At 41.5% G+C, this 17,768-nt stretch overlaps 1 protein-coding gene across 2 annotated transcripts; it reads right to left on the reverse strand.

Moving 5' to 3' along the window:
* Positions 1–1,293: 1,293 nt before the first annotated feature.
* On the reverse strand, positions 1,294–13,592 carry ccdc50a (coiled-coil domain containing 50a). 2 transcript variants are annotated; one of them, XM_027290256.1, is made up of 10 exons: positions 13,436–13,592; positions 11,355–11,445; positions 10,531–10,633; positions 7,252–8,160; positions 6,301–6,452; positions 5,596–5,640; positions 5,115–5,276; positions 4,883–4,965; positions 4,666–4,769; positions 1,294–3,607 (listed from the first exon to the last, which is right to left on the reverse strand). In XM_027290256.1, the coding sequence occupies exons 3-10, from the start codon at positions 10,601–10,603 to the stop codon at positions 3,588–3,590; spliced, it is 1,548 nt and encodes a 515-aa protein (XP_027146057.1). In that variant the 5' UTR covers positions 10,604–10,633; positions 11,355–11,445; positions 13,436–13,592; the 3' UTR covers positions 1,294–3,587. The 2 variants fall into 2 exon arrangements, with proteins under 2 accessions (XP_027146057.1, XP_027146058.1); XM_027290257.1 differs by lacking the exon at positions 7,252–8,160 and having other exon boundaries at positions 13,436–13,589.
* Between the last annotated feature and the right edge of the window lie 4,176 nt (positions 13,593–17,768).

A 17,768-nucleotide genomic window follows, 5' to 3' on the forward strand; every position in this document is an offset into this window, starting at 1 on the left:
AGGTTTGGATTCAGAAAACTGAGTTAAAACTGACTTATCTGCTTCAGAAAACATGCTGCTGAGCTCAGCTGTCTGAAAAGCAAAGCTAAAACCTGCATGATCATTGGAGAATTTGAATCTGTTAAAGCAGCACTGGGGATTACAAACCCACGGCCAAATGTTCAGGTTTCATGTTGAATCTTTATTTTAATAGATCAGATAAGCAATCCATCTGAGGAGAGTTTCAGCAGAGCTTCAGACTCACCAGATACTTAAGCCACTAGGGGTGAAACGGGAGACTTGTCTTAAATCACCCTAAAGCACCAGCAGCAGCCACCTTTCTGGTTCTGGAGGTGTAGCTTCTAGTGGTTGTGACATATCCCACTGAGGGCATGGCAGTGGTGTTATCACATGCAGACGAGGCATCAGTATGCAAGGTATGTTGGTGAACCAGCTCCGCTCAAACGTTCTCATAGGATGGGTGTAACTGTACTTTACTTAAGAGTGGCATGATTTATTAAATATGTTGGCAATAAAAGACTACCTGCTACTCACTGACAGTAAGCACTTCACACAAGGAAATGATTGCACAATAATTACACTGAACGCAAGCTTGAAAGAATTAGCACGAGATCAAAGTACTTGTACAGGTATTCATGTTTTATATCAAATCCAATGCAGTGATAAATATTGCATATTAGTTTATGCTTACAGTGAATATATGCTTGTGTATGTGTTCCTACAAAAATAAACATGAAACTAATTCACAGCACTTACAATACGGTATATAGCACTGTTTTTTTGTCTTAATAGTCTTCTTACATGTGGCGTAGTCAATATTTGCATGGGCAAACAGCTGGAGGTCTAGTTCACCTCTGCTCCCTTTCCTTAACCTGTGAGTCTTATCCAACACATTGTGAGCGACACATTATGTAATATTCAAAATTCATTCAATGCATTCACGAAACTGGGTGTCACCAAACATTATCACAATTTAGCTATGTAGTTTTTCCCATCTAGTCCAAACGTTTCAGCAGGTCAGTGGCTGGAGAAACTGAAGCCTGAGATACCACAGCTGAAATGTTTTTTCTTGGCTGCTGTGGGCAGGGTTTGTCTTGCTTGTGGAGCTTAAAACCTGCTGTACAGGTAGTCAGTGTGTCATCTTTGTGGTGAGGTGACATTCTGGCAATAATGGGATGGTAAAGAAGTTACTTAGAGAAGCTTTGAGGTTTGTTATAAAAAGGTTATTTGAGGTTCTGTTTTAAACACTGTGTCATGTGTTTCAGTGACTTGAATGAATGAGTCGTATTCATAAACAGTGGAAATGCTGAGACAGTTTATTACACTTGGAGATGCTATAGGTCAAAGCAACTTGTTAATTCATTTCACTTAAAAAAAGTTCTGTTACAGCAAGTGCCAACACATGTATTGACTCATGATCGGTAGATTGCATACAAGCCCTGGATTAAAGAAAATTAAAAACATAACACTCGATGTTTGATGTAGACAGCGCTCGATTCCGATGTCTGATGCACAACATTCACAAATACACAAAGACGCATCCTGATCAGATCAATTTTGCACTTTTCTTTTTTTCAATTGTCAACATGTCCACAAGGTGGTGCTCTCACCACAGAATAAATTACAAGTCCCACCGTGGTGGGTGTGGTACCTCTGCTACAACCACAATGAAGCCTTTCCCCATTTTACGGTCCCTGAAAAAAAATGACAAACATATGGCACAAATTTCATTCTGTCAACAGCAATTAGCATATATCATAACACCTGCAAGTTTGTCCTCAGCAATACAAACACCTCTCACTTGAGTAAAGATCACTGCTCATTTTCTCTGAACATGGAGGGAATCATTTTGGACACTGATTAATAATTTCAGCAACATTTATTACAACATGAAAACCGGAGAAACAACAAGTTTCCACTAATGTAACATCAAACCAATCAAATCAAGCCTGAATGTGCTTTTTATTTTCCTTATTCAATATGAACAGAAAGTAACGGATCACAGAGCAGTAAAAATGTTAAAATAGGTCCCTTTGGGCAGTAATATATATATATTTTATGTTCTGTGATCCTGTGACTGATTTCCCTCCATCCAGATGCACGTCTATTGTGGGAATGTTTGTCTTTTCTGCAGGCAGGAAGTGATATCCGCCTTTGAGTTTTGAGACAAAGTAAAGAGGAGTGGATGTGGTGGCGGCAGGAAAGCTTTCGGGTATGAAAGAATAAGGAGGAATCTGAGGAAAGACCAACAGAACAATGTCTGAAAATAAAATATAAAGCTCCCTTTCTGAACAAATATTTCCACGATGGGGAACATGATTTGGTAGCACAGGTTAAAAAAAAAGAAAGAAAGAAACTGGGATATTTACATTTAAATAAAACAAAAAAACAAATATTTAATGTGCCGTGAGCACAAGCATGACCGCAGAAAAGTCATGTACATGCATTTCATTTTGATACTGGTTCTTTTATGCGCCAGTCTGGTTTCTAAATGACAAGCAGATATGAAATAGTGGCAGGAAAGTGATAAATTGTACAGTAGTATATGAGCTAACACATCTTATTCATTCACAAAGAGAAGATTATTGGCTTTTTGTGGCTTTAGCCCTTCCTGATGATAAAGAGAGAGCCAGATAATTTGATATAGAGATTGAAATGCATGTACACAGTTGTACACTTTCAGTAAGCATGCACATAGAAACAGTGAGTCTTAGAAAGAATAACATCCACTCAACTTTCAGTTTAAGGGTCATAGGGTTTAAAAAAAAAAAAAAAGTGCCCCTCACAAGCAGAAAGACAGCCAACAGCCAATTAAATGTCCATGGATCATCACAAAGCTCCAGCTCCTCTGCACTGGAACACGATGGTAAACATGTCAAAGCCAAAACTACCAGCATCATGATAAAGGCTTATTGTTTTGTTTGTTTGAATACAGCAAGAGAAAGGTATTCCTTCAGAGTTATTCACTGTGTGGCACATGGATCAAGGCCTGTGTAGCCTCATTGCACAGCATGACAAGAGAACAGATTTGCAGCATGGGTGTACGAAGCAGCTGCCATGTTGGTATCTAAGACACTGTAGCAGCCATGTTGGAGCAGACAGGCACGTCTCATGAAGAGTCATGAGGAAATCTGAGATTGCACGGTTATATCCAGCAGAGGCCTTGAGCCCTTGTGATGGCATGGTCCGCAGATGGGACGAATATCAGCATATGACGACCACAGCAGGTGAGGAGCCGATTCCTCGATTTCAACAGCAAAGAAATGGGGGAGTTTATGCCACAGGGCTGATATTTTGGCTTGTCTTGATGTCAAGTCAGTTAAAAGAAATAATAACATTAAATCACAATTTACAAATAATAATAATAAAAAAGGAAAAGATGAGTGTGGTTCCAGCACTCACTGATCCACTTCCTTGACTTTGGGCCCATCTTTAAAAAAAAATATCCCATTGCCAACTCATTAGATTGTCCCAAGACTTTTGGTCAACAGAGTATAAATGGTTGAAAACAAAAAGATAAAAAAACAAAAAAAAAAACAGGACGAAGGAGAACTGACAGCATGTCTGGACATGGTAGAGAGCCTGAGTCACCGCTTGTAATAGGCACCTGGAAAAGATGGAAGAGACAGAGATCCATCAGCAGCTTGATACAACACACTGCAGTTTGAAATCGTGTTGTCCCTGTGGTGTTTTTCAGTTTCTTTAGTTTTTATTTTTTGAGGTCGTAAATGTATTTTTTTTTATGCTAATGACAACTACTTTTCTAGTTATGGGAAAGAAGAACCATTTACGCTTCAATAAAATATAGCACTTCCCACGGGGCCCTGGTGGCCCTGAGGGGTTAAGACACAGACCATGAGCTGTGGTGTCCCCCCCCCCCCCATTTCCTGTCATCTCTCAACTGTCAACTCATGAATAAGACATGAATAAGCTCCCGAAAACTCAGAAACATCTGTGTGCCACTCGTCTTTTCTCAAGAAAAATCTACCCTAAATCTATCCGATACTGGGTGTTAAAAACAAAGTGGACGTTAACTGAACATGGACTGATTTTGTACGTCATATTTACAATCAAACTTTAATCTGCAACTACTTTGAACAAAATGCTTTACAAATATGAGGATTTTCTGCTTTTCTTTGTCATGTAGGACAGATAAAGCGTAATGTTTGGGTTTAGACTGATGGTTAGAGTCGCTTTAAATGACATTTTATAAACTACACGATTCATCCATTTGTATAATTAGCGGATGAAATCAATAATGAGTGAAAATATTTGTTGCAGCTCAATTATTTTGTACATCAATTGATCGAGCATTTTAATTTTAACACCAGCATTCTAAATAATCATCAGATGATCTCAATAATTGAGGTAATGTTGTCAAGTTTTTCTTCCTATATGCAGTCATTCTTTCTGGATGTACAAAGCTCGGAGCGCCAACTAAAGAATGATCAACCTATAAGAACTGGATCAGAGAGAAACATCTGCTAGCCTAGTAGTCTACCGTAAGTAAGTATCATGTTAACAATATGCAATTTGGAGTTAATGCGCTACATTGAAACCATGGTTGTTGGCTGTTGTTGTTGTCCTTTAACAGGGGATACATTCTTATATTATCAGTTAACTACACAGTACTTAATATTAATATAGCCAATCTGTCCAACAGACCTCTTAAAGCAGCCTCAGGTCTGGTGGGTGCACGATGGGGTGCAGGATGGTCCGAGTAGCCATAGTTTACATTCTCATAGTCGTGTGCGCGAGGCTGAGGAGGCCTGAGACAGACAGAGTTAAAAATGAAGAAAGATTAATGAAATTCCTGAGGTTTCTGCTTCTCGACTGGCTGGAAAGATTTGGTTTTAAGAAGTAGTCTTGTGGAGCCGTGTACCTGGCAGGCTTGTTGTGGTTCCTCTGCCTCTGGTATTCATGCTCATCCCGTGTTCTGGGCCGGACAACGTCCTCCGAATTTGGCTGGAAACCAACAAAAATGATAGTTCCCTAAAATTATGGTTCTAGTACCGCAGTGGAAATATGCTCTTACATAAAATAGAGTCACAGGCTGCAAAAATATTATACCACAAAGCACATATTTTTAAATCAGTATGGTTACAGAAAATTACCCTGAAGTCTCCCTCTTGACGCCTCCTTTCTAATGCCATCCTCTCCATGGCCAGCCTCTCCCTCTCCCGCTCCTTCTCTTTCTCCCGCTCTCGCTCATTCTCTCGCTCTCGATTCTTCCTGTACTCTTTTTTCTCTTGTTCCATCATCAGCCGGGCAATTTCCTGCCAAGGCAAGACATTAGACACATCAACACCTCTGTGTGTGGGCAACACGTTGTTTGTGTTTTGAATGTCAGTACATATTTGTATTCTGAAGACATGCTGTTCAGTTACATATGCATTAAATAACTGATGCCACTCACACAGTAGCAGATTACTTCTTACATAATACTGAGCCAGAAAGTGTCTGCTTCAGACGCAGTTTTATGTATTCAGGGTTGTATGACAATACAGCTGATTTAATTGGCTGAGCTCAGGAAATGAAAGGATATAAAAACAGACAGACAGCATAGAGAAGTTTCCAGACTTCATGCTCACTCACCTCATCCTGCGCCACTTGGGCTGCGCGCACATGCATCTTACTTGCCTGAAACCAGAGAACAATCCAAAAGTCACATTTTTCCCCAGAGTGGAACGCTTTGTTCCAACATTATATAACATAATGGCTGAGAATGAGGCCTTTCGGCACAGACATTAGAATATATCACTTTATGACACCGTCATTCTTTCATACACAATTCTCTCTAGCTAGAGGCTGACACGACCGTACAGTAGTAATGTTTATTTACTCTCCAACACAAAAGTAGACTTCGAACATACTTAGTAGTAAATCATCTAAAGCAAAGCTTTAGACGTTCTATAGAAAGTCCAGCAGTGTGAAGAACTGATATTGTGCTCATTTCATATCAGATTTATTTTAAGTTGTTGCATTCAAGCATCATCCAGAGGTGTTTGTATTCAGTTCCTCCTCTTTGTAGCTTCTGTAATACTAAATTGAAGTGCTTGATGTTGGTCTTTGCTTTCAATATTTATGACCAGGTATTAATGTCTGCACTTTCAACATGTGCATCTCAGCAGAGCTTAGCAGCTTAATGGAGGACGAGTTGTTACATGTATAAAACTTATGAACCATGAAACATCAACATATTATCTTGTCACGCTTGGTTTTCATCATGCTCATAAAAATGTTCACCTTTTATATGCACAAATAAACAAAATCCAATACTTCTCTGGTGTTCTTCCTCACTTTGATTTCCTCCTCTTGCAGCTTCCTGGCTACCTCCATGTCCTTGAGCTCCTGCTCACGGAGATCGAGCTTCGTCAACCCCTTCGTGGCCTCGCTCAGTCCGTACTCCATTTCTGATACTACTGCGCCGCTCCCTCGGTGCACAATACGACCTGCAGATGTTGGCATTATAGTAACAATGGATTAGGACTACAACACGATCATTTTGAGTTATTTCTTTAAAAATAACTTGTTTAGTGTTAGACATCCGAAAATTGTAAGGGCGATGTCTTAATTGTTTGTTTTAATGTGTTGTTGTTTTTTTCATTATTATTTATAAAGAGAAATGCCAAAAAAAATTAAAAAAATAAAAAAAAATCAGATAAAACAATCAAATAATTTTCAATTTTTGATTGAAAAATTATTTCAGCTCTACAATAGATACAAGCATAGTTGGATTAAAGCACCTAAAAGGCATCCTAAAGGGCTGCAATGCATCTCCACTGGTGTTTATCACTGTGTTTTTAATGTCTTTAACAGTTTTGGGACAAAAAAATATATATAACCAGCTCAGCCCTGAAGCCCTTTTTGAATGCCAACAATGTAACTCATCAATATCCATGAAACTATTGTACTAAGAAAAGAAAAATCACAGCACAGATTTCACTCCTAGCACATAATTTTCTCGCTTAATGCAACAACCCAGCAGACAATGCAAGAATGAGCGATCCCCACGGCAGAACAGCAACAAATTCATCCATTTCAAACCTTCGAAGTCAAACCTTCATCAGTTGTCAGAAATTATTGTGAAATCGTCGTCCTCCTCATGAGAACAGAGAAAATCAATGTGTTCATTAGTGATTGCAATGTTAGATCAACCCACCACCTGAGATTGTCACAGCAACAAAAAAGCAACTCCAGCACACCACACAAACACCCCCACAGGGCCCAGAGGGGGGCTCAGGGTGGTACCTGTCTCTTCGTCGGGGTGAGTATGACTGCGTTTTCTGCTGGGACCCTCCCCCTGTCGGGTGTCCCAGAACTCTCTGGTGTCCCCTCTCCCTTCGTTGCTCGTGAGCTCGTCAAACACCTCTTCGGGGCCGGAGGGGATGCGCTGCCGGCCCCTAGCCTTCCACTCCCTTTCATCATTCCCTTCCTCCTCCCAAGAAGCCCTGCCTCCCCTCGACCAGTCCCTGCTGTGCCCCGGCTCCTCTTCAAGTCCTCTCTCCCTGCTTCTGGTCCTAACTCGCTGTCTGTCTTTGTCTTTCTGTCTCTGTCTATCTCCTTCTCTGTGTCTGTCCCAACTCTGTCCTCTATCTCGGGATCGTTCCCTGTCTCTTCCTCCTGCTCTCGCCCTCCTGTGGTCCTGCTCCCTGTCTCTCCTCTGGTTTTTTCCCATATGCCTCTCCCATTCTAGATCTCTGTCCCTGTCTCGGTCACGTTGTCTGTCCCTTTCTCTGTCCCAGGCCTTGTCTCTCTCTATGGGGCTCTGTGGTGGAGGCGGTCTGGCTGGTCTCTCCTTCCTCCTAACCACTCTCTCTGTGTCCTCCACACTTAGGCCCCTGGTTCTGCCAGTCTCTGTGGGCTCATAATCTGGGTACCTGTCCCCATGCTTGCCTCTGGGGGGCAGAAGGTGCTCTGGATATGGATCTGCTTGCCTACTTCGCCCCCCTTCTGCCACTAGGTGATGCTCAGGGTATCTTGAGCGACTGTGGGGTGCTGCCGGGTCCTGTCTTGGATACCTGCTCCTTTTGGGCTCTGTTGACCTATAATCTGGGGAGTTATCACGATGTGAGCTCACTGGAGCATAGGGATCGTATCGCCCTGGGGACGTCGATTTGTGACGGGTGGGTTTGTCCAAGTCAAGAGGCCTTCTTGCAGCTGAACGGGGCAGAGACGAAGGAGCGAGGGTGGGAGGAGGCCGGCGTGGAGAGAATGATGAAGATGGTGGTTGATGAAAACATGGAAATGTGAAAAATAACAGACAGGGATTACATAAGCTAAGATGGTTAGTAAGCACCGAGTTAGACAGCACCTGTGAGGAGACAAAGCAACAGGCAACAGATGTAAAGAGTGTATGTGTTAGCTGCACCCAAAAGGTCAGAGGTGTGGTTATTACTGTGGGAAAAGTAAAAGGACATTAAGGTATGTGGCAATAAGTGTTTGGAGCCTTAATGAAGATATATAAAATATTAAATATTTAAGCAGAATAGCCCTAAAGAATGGAAAAACTTTAAATGTTGTGTGCTGTTTGATGGACACATATCGTGTCAACAAAAATACAAATATAACCAGAGCATGATCGACTTAAAAAAAAAGAAAAAAAGAGCAAAACCTGCAAATTCTTAGAAATTCTCCAAGAAAACAGTCGTGCTGGGAGTTGTCCTGTGACTGACTGAAGTATGAATGAAAACAAATGAGTTGAAAAGCACATTGAGGAAGCACACAGCAGAGGCCAGTGCTTTGAGCACTGAGAGTCAGCTCATTGGAATTCAGTTATCTAACCGGCTGTTGAACATCTACTCTGTTGACGTTTGAATTTTTGAAAAAGGAGGGCAGGTACAAAGACGGGTACCTGCTCAGAGTGACTAGGTGTTTCCTACGCACTGCCTCATCTCACTTTTAAATACACATTCTCATCTCGCGCTCTTCCTCCTTCAAATTTTTTCCGCAGGCTGTCAAGCGGAGACCGGTTCTGCCCCCATGCTGGTTGGTGTGGAACAGTAATCCACTGGATTAAGAAGAACACAGCCAGCAGCACCTTATTTTCTGTGAGGAGCAGCCAATTACATGACCTGATGAAAAGCGACATCATTTTACATCAGTGTGAATGTGTGTGTTTACACGTGCATGAGGAGGATATAAAAACTGAGGTGAAGAATATCCACATACAAGCGCTATGGTGGCTTTTTTGGAGTCTCAAAACGAAACCTGTTTGTGCACAGTGACGATCTCAAAGTATCCGATTACTCACTGTGACGCCGGTCACACAACCTCAGGTGCTGAATCTTTGTTCTGCTGTGTGTACATTCACACTGCTACAGTTGTACACACACACACTGAGCTGGGACATATACAGGTGAGTGGTTACGTAACTTGCAAGCCAATACTGCAAACATAGCGAGCCTGGCAGTGGCACAAATATTGTAGTGTAAAGAGAGCAGGCAGCAAGGACGTACTGTGGTTTCATCCTAACCACCTGTAATGTGTGACATCTTTAGAAATGCACCGGGACAGCTGGTGATCCATACAGATACAACAGGACAGGTAGACTGACACCTGGAGACACTAGCTCAGACGTGTTTATGTTAACAAAGTGTAGTGAGAGCAGACACTGTAGCCTCTAAATCACGCCTCTATAGCAGCTACTCTTTGTTCACAGTTGTCCTCCACCCTCCGTCCTGTTTTGCATCTCATGTTTGACATATATAGACAAATGAAAATGTCACTCTTTGGTTGTGTTGTTTACAGATACTGTGAATTAATAAAAAAATATATAAAAGAAGAACCTTGTCACGCTAATGTCAGATAGCTGATACATTTCTGCAGCAGTAACATTACTCAGTCTGACAAACTGATAGCCTCTCACTATTAAAAAGGACCCGCAGTTCGAAACTGCTTTTCTCGGCGAGGCGATGACGCAGGATGACGTGGGATTAGCCCTCACCTTGAGGTGAACTGTCTGCACAAGTTACTGAATGAGTCAAAGATGAATGAGATGCTGTTTTTAGTAGAAACGAGCAGGTAAATCGTGCAGTAGGGTGATGTGCATGAGAAGACTTGAAACAGATTCCAGCACATGACACTGCGATGCTCACCAACATGTTATAGAAGCATAAGGTGGTTACGTGATGTTTGTTGGTCCAATCTAAATGCTTTTCTTAATGCAGTCATTACTCACCAACTGGAGATTCGTATAATATCTGAGGTAAAGTCAGATATCAAAGCACATTTAAGCTGGATCTTAAAACTGGAGCATTGTTAAACAGATTTACAGAGGTATTTGCCCTCGAATAGGAGAGAAATGACAAATTTCATCTCTGTAGGAACATGTAAGCCTCCCCTCATAGTTAATTATGAGCTTATGAATGCATTCCTAAATCTTTGCCTCGTGTCAGAAACAATCATCAGCACTGCGCAGCATCAAAAGAACACCTTCACACATCCCCAACGAGAATGAAAAGCATATCTTCTCATGTCCTTACACACAAACAGCCACACTTTGACATGAATCATTGGTGCTCTCCCCACCTCCGTGATCCTCAAAGTACTCCTCCTCAAAGTTTGCTTCCAGCTGCTTCTGTCTTCTCCTTTCCTCTTTCATCTCCTTCTCCTGCAGTTTACGAGCTATGGCCTAAAAAATAACAAAACAAATTTTTTAAAAAAGGCCACGGTAAACACATCGACCCACATGAATATGAAAAAGTCTCTTTTTGAGCCGCTCTGTAACAAACATGTCGCTTTGTTTTAAGATGTAGTTTTTCCTTCCGTCAGTTGGTGTACTTTCAAACATGTCAGATTACAATGGTGAGATGCGTCTTTCTCTGATGTTTCAAACAAGTAGGAAAACACTGTGGCGCCCTAACTCACGCCATTTCGTGCCTTGTTTCCCTTGAACTACGGAACAATGAGACTCATCATTCCCACAAGTTAAAGATTTACTGACAATTTACCCTTTAGGGCAAAACGTGTCATACCAGAAATGTCAGGAAGGAAATCGTCATGATGGATGGACCAAAACTGAAACAGAGCCCTTTGTCTAATCTCACCATGAGGGGAAAACACAGATCTCTGAAATTATTTACCAATACCACGAAAAAAAACATTTAGGGAAACATTCAGATACTGTAATGTCAGAACAAATGTAAATTCCTGCTCTTTATGTAGAGTCAAACACTGACTACAGGTCAGATCACTTCTTTAGTACAATGGGGAGGGAAGGCACAAACAAGGGTGATGATTCAGGTGGAATGACCCCACCTGTGACAATACAGTCAGATCGTTGATGGGTGGATGTAAATCAGCATTGTGCTTGAATGGATAAAATGAATGAAATGTCTGAGAGAGTTTCTTACCGCATCTTTCTCTTCCTGCTGCCGCTGTTGTTCTGCCTGTCGGACCAGTTCTTCTTGAATCTCCTGGGCGATCTCGTTATCTTGGCGCTCGCTGAGGTTCCCAAAGGTTCATGTGTTCATGAGTATGTGGAGAGGGGTTTGAAAAACATGAACACATTAATGACAGATGAACAACTGTTAATGGCTTTAGGATTGAGACACAGTCTCTAACAACGTTTGATAGGTAGTGTTTGTAATCACAAAGGATGTAGATGATGATGAGGAGAAACGGTCAATACAGTTTCAGGGTATGTCTGTATCTAGCTTTTTCTCACCCGCCACGCTTTTATCTCACTTTCCTAGATACATTTCATCCTGAACTCTCATGAGGTTGAAATTCACTATAGAAATTCACCTATAAATCATGAAAATATAAATTGAATGTATAGATGAGCCGCACACAACAGTAGAAAGTTATTATGCACCATGTTGTGAGCGATTGTGAGAGCTTCAGACACGAGCAGAAATATCTTCATTGTTGATCTCGACAGCTCACTTTGGCTCACACACATTTTTTAAATGCCGCAATTTTGACAACAACACCATCTGCCTTCAGGGCAGATCTGGTATGCAAGATCATTAGTCGTGTTTTTGTGTGTAGAAATACATGAGTTTCTAATGCTTTACTTAAAAAAAAAAAAAAAGAAAGACACAGCAACAACTTAACTACTCTGCACTGCACCTTTACATGACCTGAGCAGCTCACAGCTCAGGAGGACTTGGGAAAAGTAAACAGCCCGCGGCACCGCGTCTTCATCGGTGTGTGTACTGAGAAACAAGTGATGCATTCTTCTATGTGTGTGTGTATGTGTGTGTGTGTGTGTGTGTGTGTGTGTGTCTGAGAGTGGGTGTAGATGAAGTGGCATTGGCAAGTGCAGGGTAGATGGCAGTGTGAGCTCTCAGCAGGGCAAGCGGCATTGGCCTGCCTGCATAGATGGAGGAGCATCTGGTCTCTCCCTGGGGGTGCAATCCCACTACTGGAGCTTTCAGTGACTGTGTTTGAAACAGTGATCTTACTGAGCTGTGAGTCAGCAATTTTATGTTAATAAAGAGCAAAAAAAGAGGGGGCTCCTGTTGCATCTCCTGGTCTGGACTAAAACAGAGGCAACAGAACACTTAGCTGTGTTTAGGAGCTGTTATTGTCCACTTTGCGGGGAAGCTGAATGGCTCTGGAAGTGCAACTGGAGCTGCACCCCTTAAAAATTATAATGATATATTAGGGCTATGGCGAGACCACAAGAACTGTGAATCCTTGTGTTTTTCTACTACGTGTTTATGATGTCGGAAGCAGAGGCTGAAAACAGCTTCTATCAAACTGGAAACAGGCTTTATTTTCTCTTTCAGCAAAACTAGATGTAATGGCTTTATGTCAAAAGATTTCTTAAAAATCAAACATACAATTAGATGCCTGGTGAGTTGTACCATGTATAATAAGTCTATTGTCCTGGCAGCACTTACGCTCAAGTTGATTCATTTTCCAGTTCAAGAGCAAACGTACAAGTTAATCATGCCTCCTCTCTCTTGCTCCTGTAAAACCTTGTGTGCCTTCTTCAGGCATTACTTGACACTGACACACCTGCTTACCTTTATCCTTAACCTGCTTAGTGGCTAGCTACGAAGTCAAACCACGCCTACATTGCTGCAACGTTGCTGCTCTCTAGCACAAATTGAATTATAGAGCATTCACACATCTATTTCTGGTAATGAATGCAAGATATGCCATACTAATTTACGTGAACCATAAATCAACTTCTGTTGAGGCTCTGTTGGGGGAGTGCTGGATCACCTCTCTGGCGTAAATCTGTCTTAGGTGTAGAGTTTAGGAGTAATTACACCAATTTGAAAAAGAGATGCCATCAATAGTTGGGCACAGCTATTATTACTGCCAAGCATGGTGAGATCTTTGAGGGGGAACAGGCATTTAACTTCAGAAATTAGACTAAACCAGTGCAGGTGCATAATTGTAACGCTCTACTGCACAAACTGAATTGAATGGTAAAAACTAAAATTGAAACTGAAAAATGAATGCGAGAGACACCTACATGTCAACATGCTGCTTCTGGTTCTGCACCTTGGCCCTCTTATCCTCCTCCTCCTGCAGCTTCTTGGCCACCTGTAGGTCCTTCTGCACCAGACGGCTCTTATTGACATTGGACGCCAAGTGGCTCTCAACTGTAGACACAAACACATAAGCACAGCTCTTAAAACTGCGTACACAGGAACCAGAGTAGGTCAGCCGGCGGGACGGCACCAGTGATGAAGAATTTGATGAGTGATGAGTGTTGGGGAGTTTATTTACAGATCAACACTTTCTTGATGTTTTTCTCTCTGAGGAGCAGTAGCATTGTTTAGATGATCTGAACAAGATTAACGTTGAGGACGCAGACGCTTCGGCCTTTGGTAATAAACAGAGAAATGAATGTTCGCAGCTGAGGTGCCGTTCCAAGGTTGTGTGATGACACGTTGTGGGTCATAACAGATGATAAATCCTACTTGCTGACGCACTCCTGGCACTTAGTAAGCATGGAGAGCATCACTCACTCCCTCAGCTCTCTTTCACCTAGCTATCGATCTGTTCCCAGCTTTCGCGTGAAAAGGACCAAATTACGTTTGGCAATTTACCCGTGACAGGCGCCATAAAGTTTCTGCTTTCTGACTGGTGGGATTGAAAGAGGAAACTGTGACTCACAGCTGTGGCAATTTGATAAAAAGTCAAGGGGTTGACATTGATTTCTTTGGATGACGCTCATCGATTGTTTAAGTTTATGACATCGTACAAAAAAATATTTGAAGGCAAAACTGGTGTCAGAGCCCAACATAGGGCTATCATTTATCCACTGCCACGTTTGATTCATCTTTCAAGGCAGAAAAAAGAAAAACATGACCGGACCTTGTGACATTCGTTCATTCAACAAACTCAACCTTAAAGAGGTCTCACGTCATTCGGAAAGAGGGGCGATAGGGTGTGAGAGCTGGACCTATCTGCACCACAGACGTATCAGTGTCGAGCTGTATGCTGAAACAGAGCAAACACATTCCAAAAACAAAGACGCCAAGTGCTGACACAGCCATAGAGAAATGTTTTCCATGCAGCATTTGGACGCTTCAGTGTCCTGCGTGCTCACGGTTTTCAGTGGAAATAAAAGCCAGCTGTAACTCCACAGTAAGCTGAAGTGAAAGTGCTAAAAAGCTCCTTTTGGGACGGCCATCTGCGCTCCAGGAAAAAAAAAAAAAAAAAGACTGTCCGACTACGTCAGCCAGCATTCTCCTCAGTAACCTCCAGGGTCAAAGGTGAAACAAACATTTTGCCAGCTCAAACCAGATTAGTTATTGTGGCAGCAAAGATAGATAAGAGAGCACAGCCTTGGTTATGGATCACTGAGCCTTTAAAAGGGTTAATGACAACACAAAGACAGGCCAGCCAAATACTAAATTAATTACAGCTAAACCAGAGCTTAATCTGCACTTAGGGTATGGCTGCATGACATCTGGCCTTCTTTCTAGCTTGTTGCATATTTCACCCTTATATGGTAATAAAAGTGACATGTTTATAGAAACAGAAGTAAAAGTGTTTCTAAATTTATACCTCATTTCAAAGTAAGCGCTAACCAAAGAAATCTAAACGGCAACAAACCCATTTCCTGTGTTCGTCTAAAAAAGCAGTCGCCTCTTCATGTCGGTTGCCGTCATTTCTTTATGAATGAGTGCAGGTGAAGGATATGATGGGACGTGGTGGCCATTAGTTATTTGTGTTTGATGAAAGGAAGGCCTTGTTATGTCTGTGTCTGTGTCGGTCAGTGCCTCTTGGCAGAAAATAAATGTGCTTTCAACCGAACTCAGCAGGAGATAGCTTAGCCTCCAGTGTGCGGCCAGGAGTTCCTGAGTGTATTTCTACTAGAAAAACACCAAACAATAGAGAAAAATCATGAGATGCTGATTGCACTTAGTGACAAATGTGAAAAAGATGATGGCTAATAACACACGCATGACCACACTAATCTAATGAGGCATGCAGGGACACAGCTAAGAGAAACAAACAAACACACAATGTACACACAAAACGATCCATACAACAACCCTTGTTAAAATGACTTCAGATCCAGAATCAGGACTTCAGCTGAAGCACACACAAATTAATGTGACCCAGTCGAATTACGTGCTCCAGTCCACTATAGTCTGTCTCAGCCCTGCCCTGAAACAGTATTGTTTGTGGCATCCTGCACCATTCACACTGTTAACTGTGTGGCAGAAGCAGGGTTTATGTAGGCTTAAAGAGGCTGCAGCCACTGACACTGCAGTTTACAGCGTAGGACTTGGACACATTTTCAAAAAGGAAAAAGAGAAGCGTGTTGGACTGCATTCATTTGTTTTTCTACTGCTACGCTCCAAAATCATCCTTCATAGATTGTTTTTTTTTTTTTTTTTTTCTTAGATAGAGGGTATGAAATACATCCTGTTGCATCACATCTGTTCCCATTTAGAATACATTTTATTTTATACTCGTTCTTTTGAGCGAAGTAATGTTTTCATTTGTTAAATTAAGTTTTTAACTTTCCTTCTTATTGTTTGAACAAAGTTGGTGTGGGACAACATCCACTAGTTAGATGACAACACCACTTCTCTTTTCTTTACTGCTGGGAATGTGAAGAGAACTAGAAATCAGATATCCACTAGGCTAATGTGTTTGCAATGGAAACATTACTACATACATAGAAAATGCTGTCAGGAACAATTTTAGCAGCTTTCAGAGATATTTAAGTTGCTTTAAGACTCAAATCACCGAGAACTCTGCAGCCTATATGTCTGTTGTGACTTCTAACAAGTAGGAATTCAGTAAAGTTCCTGTGTTTTCTTCTCTGGGTGTAATTAAACATCCAGTCCAACCAAAACCACTGTCTGGTTCTCGACTGGGACAACCTGGAATGGTCTGACAGAACATGTAATAGCTAGGCATTTCCAGTTCACCATTAATTGCTTTTTTCCTCCCTTGCCAAGTTGAAGAATCACACTTTGTCTGTCCAGAAAAGACTGAACTAACAAAGTGGGGAACTGTACTGCCGGGACCAGTAATCAAACCACAGAAGTTCATTCACATTATATATATATATATAGGTTGTGTGTGGTTGTGTTTGATTACCACCTACTGACATAATGTTAAGACGAGAGTCGCCCAAATAAAGCACATTTTTGGACAGAAACTGTTCATTACGTACTATATTCAGTGCAAATTAAGAATCCTATCCTTTATCCTAGACAGAATTTTTGTTTACACAAGAATACACATCATATTTTAACAAAATCAAAGCTTAAATTATGCACAAGGGGTGTTGTTTTAAGATAGACCAATACTACAGTAACTATTAAAAAACTGTTCTTGGCAAGTAATAGCAGTCAGAACTCTTAAAAGCAGGACAGCATGCTGTTTTTGTAGAACTACCTTGTCTTCGCCGAGGCTGATGATCGAGTGAACACAGAGAGAGCTGAGAGTGGTTGATGAGAGTTGACTTTTATGTCCAACCCTTTCTTCCCTTCAAGCTTCCACAAATCCTCTGATGAAAGTTTTTCAGCACTGTCTGAACTTCACACCATCAACATTTTCCTGCCGCTTCGCCATCACATTGATTCCCAGCAATCAGTTAATTATTTTTCCCCTTAGCTCACGTAATCTGTAGTTTCTTTTTTGTGAGGCAATAGCGGGCACTGTTTCAGTGGCTCTGGCTTTCTCCCTGGCCCCATCTGTTTCCTCCCACCCTGTCACATCTCATTTTTTGTTAAATGTGGTAGTGGGGATCAAACAAGGCCCACCCTCTTTGTGTGTATGGTTGAGTGTCTGTGCATGTTTAAATGAAGTAAAGGATGTGTGACCTGGGCTTCATCTTAGGGATCCATACATTTTTCACATATACGTGTAGCTTCTCTCTTTTGTTGCTTTAGAGACAGGGATGTTCGGTGTTCGTGTTTTTGTTTGTGACATGTGTTGTGTGCTTGTCCGCCCTGTTGGGTGTGGCAAATGCACAGATCTTGGTATGACGTCCATGGTGTGCTTGAAAACTGATTGTTTGGGACACTTGGCAGTCCTTGGATGTTCACTTGTAAGTCCACTTGATTCTTGTTGCAAGATGATAAAAAAGCAAAAAAACCTGTAAGCCTTTCTTCATCCACTAGTTTTTATTACATGAATCTGATCTTGTTCTGGCATATGAAATGAAACCTGTGCAGGTAGTTCAGGAAAATTAAGAAACAGCTAGTTAGTAGTTTACAATTCTTACTTAGTATTGAGGAGACTTTGCCGCTTGGACAATGTTTCTTTTGGGGCAAAGAGAGAGTGTGGTTTTGCTAGTAATGTTCATTAAACCAGTGTAATTGAGCTTGGGT

This window comes from Larimichthys crocea, chromosome XVII (genome assembly GCF_000972845.2).
Source record: "Larimichthys crocea isolate SSNF chromosome XVII, L_crocea_2.0, whole genome shotgun sequence".
Classification (NCBI taxonomy): Eukaryota; Metazoa; Chordata; class Actinopteri; family Sciaenidae; genus Larimichthys; species Larimichthys crocea.

Excerpts from the sequence above, each read along its gene's own strand:
- ccdc50a (XM_027290256.1), bottom strand. The coding sequence starts at position 10,603 with ATGAAAGAGGAAAGGAGAAGACAGAAGCAGCTGGAAGCAAACTTTGAG. Across the intron at positions 5,277-5,595 it reads CCCAAGTGGCGCAGGATGAG|GAAATTGCCCGGCTGATGAT; the intron begins GTGAGTGAGCAT and ends TTGCCTTGGCAG. Across the intron at positions 4,966-5,114 it reads GTCAAGAGGGAGACTTCAGG|CCAAATTCGGAGGACGTTGT; the intron begins GTAATTTTCTGT and ends GTTGGTTTCCAG.